Source organism: Ricinus communis, chromosome 3, assembly GCF_019578655.1.
Source record: "Ricinus communis isolate WT05 ecotype wild-type chromosome 3, ASM1957865v1, whole genome shotgun sequence".
In the NCBI taxonomy this organism is placed as follows: domain Eukaryota; kingdom Viridiplantae; phylum Streptophyta; class Magnoliopsida; order Malpighiales; family Euphorbiaceae; genus Ricinus; species Ricinus communis.
Genome location: NC_063258.1, coordinates 6,312,942 through 6,317,085, shown reverse-complemented (window position 1 = coordinate 6,317,085; position 4,144 = coordinate 6,312,942). Strand labels below are relative to the sequence as shown.

General features: G+C 33.9%; 1 protein-coding gene across 2 annotated transcripts; it reads left to right on the top strand.

Moving 5' to 3' along the window:
- Positions 1-362: 362 nt before the first annotated feature.
- Positions 363-3,091, top strand: LOC8260088 (pentatricopeptide repeat-containing protein At3g18020). Of its 2 annotated transcripts, XM_025159186.2 has the most exons (2): positions 363-2,291; positions 2,383-3,091. In XM_025159186.2, the coding sequence occupies exons 1-2, from the start codon at positions 473-475 to the stop codon at positions 2,394-2,396; spliced, it is 1,833 nt and encodes a 610-aa protein (XP_025014954.1). In that variant the 5' UTR covers positions 363-472; the 3' UTR covers positions 2,397-3,091. The 2 variants fall into 2 exon arrangements, with proteins under 2 accessions (XP_025014954.1, XP_002529554.1); XM_002529508.4 differs by having other exon boundaries at positions 363-3,091.
- The last annotated feature ends 1,053 nt before the right edge of the window (positions 3,092-4,144 follow it).

The following is a 4,144-nucleotide window of genomic DNA, read 5'->3' as shown; positions in this document are numbered from 1 at the left end:
TTTTTGGAAATATATTTTCTTATATAAATATTATTATTATGCTAAAACAATTATACACATTCAATAAAATAATATAAAATAAAAATTAAAGCTTATAAAAATAAAATAAAATAATTTTTAGAATTTAAAAATTATATTTTATTTAATATAAGATAAAAATAAATTTTTATGTATATTATGAGAAATACTTATTTAACTTTGATATACACATCATGATTAATAAGAAAATAAAATATATATATTTATTTTATATTTTAATATAAAATAATTAATATATTTTTTTTATTATTTAAAATTAATAAATATATATGTGAATTTATTGATTTAATATATAAATCAAAACTTTCGAGTCAAGAATTTTCGCATATGATAAACAAGGAGGACGCGTTTAGGTTATGCTGTGAAATGAAGAAATGAAAATCTTCCAATTGAACAGTATCATATTAGCCTCGCACAAGCATGCACTTCCACAATGCAACTCGCCAATCTCAGCAGGAACCCGCCAATTCTTCTCAAACCCTCTTCTGTACCTCTTACATTCCTCTCCACCCACCATCGACCATACCACGAAGTATTATTACCTCAAGAACAATACCAGCAACTGCAACAAGAACAAGAACAGCCCATCTCCATTACTAACAGCTCTTACTGGACCAAAAAAATCCACCTCCTCTGTACTCAACAACGAAAAGTCGACGAAGCGCTTACCCTTCTCGACCATCTACGTCTCAGCGGCTACCGCCCTGATTCTCTCAATTTCAGCAGCATAATTCACGCTCTTTGTGATGCCAAGCGCTTTAAAGAAGCGCACCACCGGTTTCTTCTTTGTATTGCCTCGGATTGCGTACCTGATGAGCGGACTTGTAATGTACTCATTGCTCGCTTGCTTGATTCTCAATACCCGCATGCCACTTTGCATGTTTTGTATCGTTTGTTTCATGTTAAGCCACAATTTGTGCCTTCTTTGATTAATTACAACCGTTTTATTTATCAGTGTTGTGAGTTTTCGCAGCCGGATGTAGCGCACAGGCTGTTGTTTGATATGATTAGTAGAGGGCATTGTCCAAATGTTGTTACTTTTACTAGTTTGCTGACTGGATATTGCCGAGTTGGTGAAGTGGGTAATGCATATAAACTATTTGATGAAATGCGTGAATGTAGTGTTGTACCTAATTCTCTCACTTATAGTGTGTTGATTCGTGGGCTTTTGAGGCAGGGGGATTTTGAACATGGAAGGGAATTGATGTGCAATCTTTGGGAGACAATGAAAGATGAAGAGAAAAATCAATCTGTGAATGCTGCTGCTTTTGTAAATGTGATTGATTCTTTATGTAGAGAAGGGTTTCTCAATGATGTTTTTAAAATTGCGGAAGATATGCCGCAAGGAAAGAGTGTTAATCAGGAATTTGCTTATGCTCACATGATTGATTCACTTTGTAGAGCTGGAAAGAACCATGGTGCTTCAAGAATTGTTTATATGATGAAAAAGAAAGGGCTTACTCCAAGTTTAGTTTCATATAATTCTATTATACATGGACTCTGTAAGGAGAGGGGTTGCATGAGGGCTTATCAGTTGTTTGAGGAAGGGATTGAATTTGGTTACTTGCCATCTGAGTATACTTATAAGGTTTTAGTGGAAGCTCTTTGCCAAGAAATGGATCTTGACAAGGCAAGGAGAATTGTAGAGGCAATGTTGAATAAGGACGGGGTGGATAGAACTAGAATATACAATATATATTTGAGAGCACTTTGTTTAACTAATAGTGCAACTGAGCTTTTAAATGTGCTTGTCTCTATGCTCCAAACTGAGTGTCAGCCTGATGTGATCACTCTCAACACGGTTGTTAATGGGTTTTGCAAGATGCATAGGATTGAAGAAGCTTTGACAATCCTAACTGACATGACAATGGGAAAATTTTGTGCGCCTGATGCTGTGACCTTCACTACCATCATAGCTGGTTTATTAAATGCTGGGAGAAGTCAAGAAGCTCTTAATTTATTGTATAAAGTAATGCATGAAAAAGGTATTAGTCCTGGTGTTGAAACATATAATGCGGTTATTCATGGTTTATTTAAACTTCAGTTAGCAGAGGAGGCAATGAGGGCTTTTAAGAGAATGTTAGCTGCAGGTGTGGCTGCTGACAGTAAAACTTACACCTTAATTATTGACGGATTATGCGAATCTGGCCTAATTGACAAGGCTAAGAAATTATGGGATGATGTCATATGGCCTTCGAGAATTCATGATGATTTTGTTTATGCTTCCATTCTCAAAGGGCTTTGTCGCGCAGGTAAGTTGGATGAAGCTTGCCATTTCTTGTATGAACTAGTAGATTCTGGAGTTAGTCCAAATATCATCAGTTACAATATTGTGATTGACAGCGCCTGCAAGTTAGGTATGAAGAGAGAAGCCTACCAAGTTGTAACAGAAATGCGAAAAAATGGTCTCACCCCTGACGCTGTAACTTGGCGGATCCTTGACAAATTACATGCCACTTTCAAGAGATGATTTTAGTGTGAGGGTTCAACCTTGCAATCCTCAAGAAGGCCTATGAGAGATTCAAAGCATAGAAAATTCACATACATGAAGTGATTTTATGTAAAGGAGCAATTTCAAAGGAAAGAATTGTAGTCATTCTTGTTAGGCACTATACACAAGAAGAATGGATATTATATTCACCTCAAGTCAAATCAGATGAAGAAGTAGGGAAGCTCATTTGCAACCATGAGGAGTAAAGGGGCTGCTGAGTGCATCAGTGCCTGTGCTTGGTAAAAGGTTCCATTCAGCAGGCAAAGAGAGGTATTGCAGAGAAATGTTAATTTTTATGCAGTAGATAAGTATAATTCAGAGGAAACCTTTTACATTTTGGGGACTGGAAGGGAAAAAAGAAAAAAAGAAGAAGAATGAAAGTAAAAGGAAATTGCTAAGATATTTATTGGACATAAATGAAGTGGCAATAAACTTATATAAAAAGAACTGAGCAATGACTAAGAAGGGACTTGCATGCTTTCTGGATTTTGTTCTATTTGCTTGATGGTCTTTGTAATTTCATTTTTGGCTGAAAAAGTTATTCACAGAATTTGTGTTTCACATTTTGGTCTCTGTTTTCTTTGACAACTGCACCATATGCCAGGACTGACCATAAATTTGGAACCATAATGTCTAGATACATAGCAATAGACAATCCCAAAATAAGGGAATCATCAGAAATACTCAAAAACAAAAAAAGTGCAGAAAATAAAGAAAAGGGAAGGTCAATTAGGGATCACTTTGATAACTTTTCAAACATTATAATTAAAAAGGTCATTACAGAGACATGCACCAGCCCAGAATAGTGGTTAACAAAAGCAGCAATAGCAATCAATTCCCTCAATACAGATGAAGGAATGGGGTCACTCTCTGACACTGAAAACAGGTAATGCAATTGCCCTAATTCCTACATGAATCTGTCTTCTTTGTCATCTCCAACAATGCCAGCTTTCAAGCAAAATTTCTCCTTTTTTTTTTTTTTCCAGTCATTTATCCAAATCTCTCTCTCTCTCAGAAGTTAACACCATACTTGTATTCTTAAAATAAGGATCACCATTCATTTTCATCTAAAACTGATTACATTGCTGCCATAATTACATTAATGAAACATAATTAACATATGTTTTTTCTAAAAAATCTCAGTACAATTTGACTTTCAATTGCAACCACTTACAAGATCGAATTCCACACATTTCCCTATCTTTTGAGAAGTACTGTGGAACTATAATTTCTTGTACCAACAAACTCCATGGTTAATAAGATATCCTAGTATGAATTATTCTTTCTATAAGGTATGGATTTTTGACTTCTCCAACCATACGCTTCAGTGTCTTAATTTTTTAATTTTTTCTATTTCAATAGTTAAATTATTATTCTTTTGTTTAATTAAATTTTTAAACCTATTAATTTACACATATTATGGTGTCTTTTAAAGGTTTTATATATTAAAGTAGTAATTTAATTCATTTTTACACATAAAATTATCTAAATATCTTTATTTATTATTACTCACAATTTTTTTCTATCTTTTCCTAATTTTTTAGTATTTTTAATTTTTATTAAAGTTTCTTTTAGCACTAAGAATAGAATTGTTGGATTCATTTTTTTAATTTT

Excerpts from the sequence above, each read along its gene's own strand:
- LOC8260088 (XM_002529508.4), top strand. The coding sequence starts at position 473 with ATGCAACTCGCCAATCTCAGCAGGAACCCGCCAATTCTTCTCAAACCC.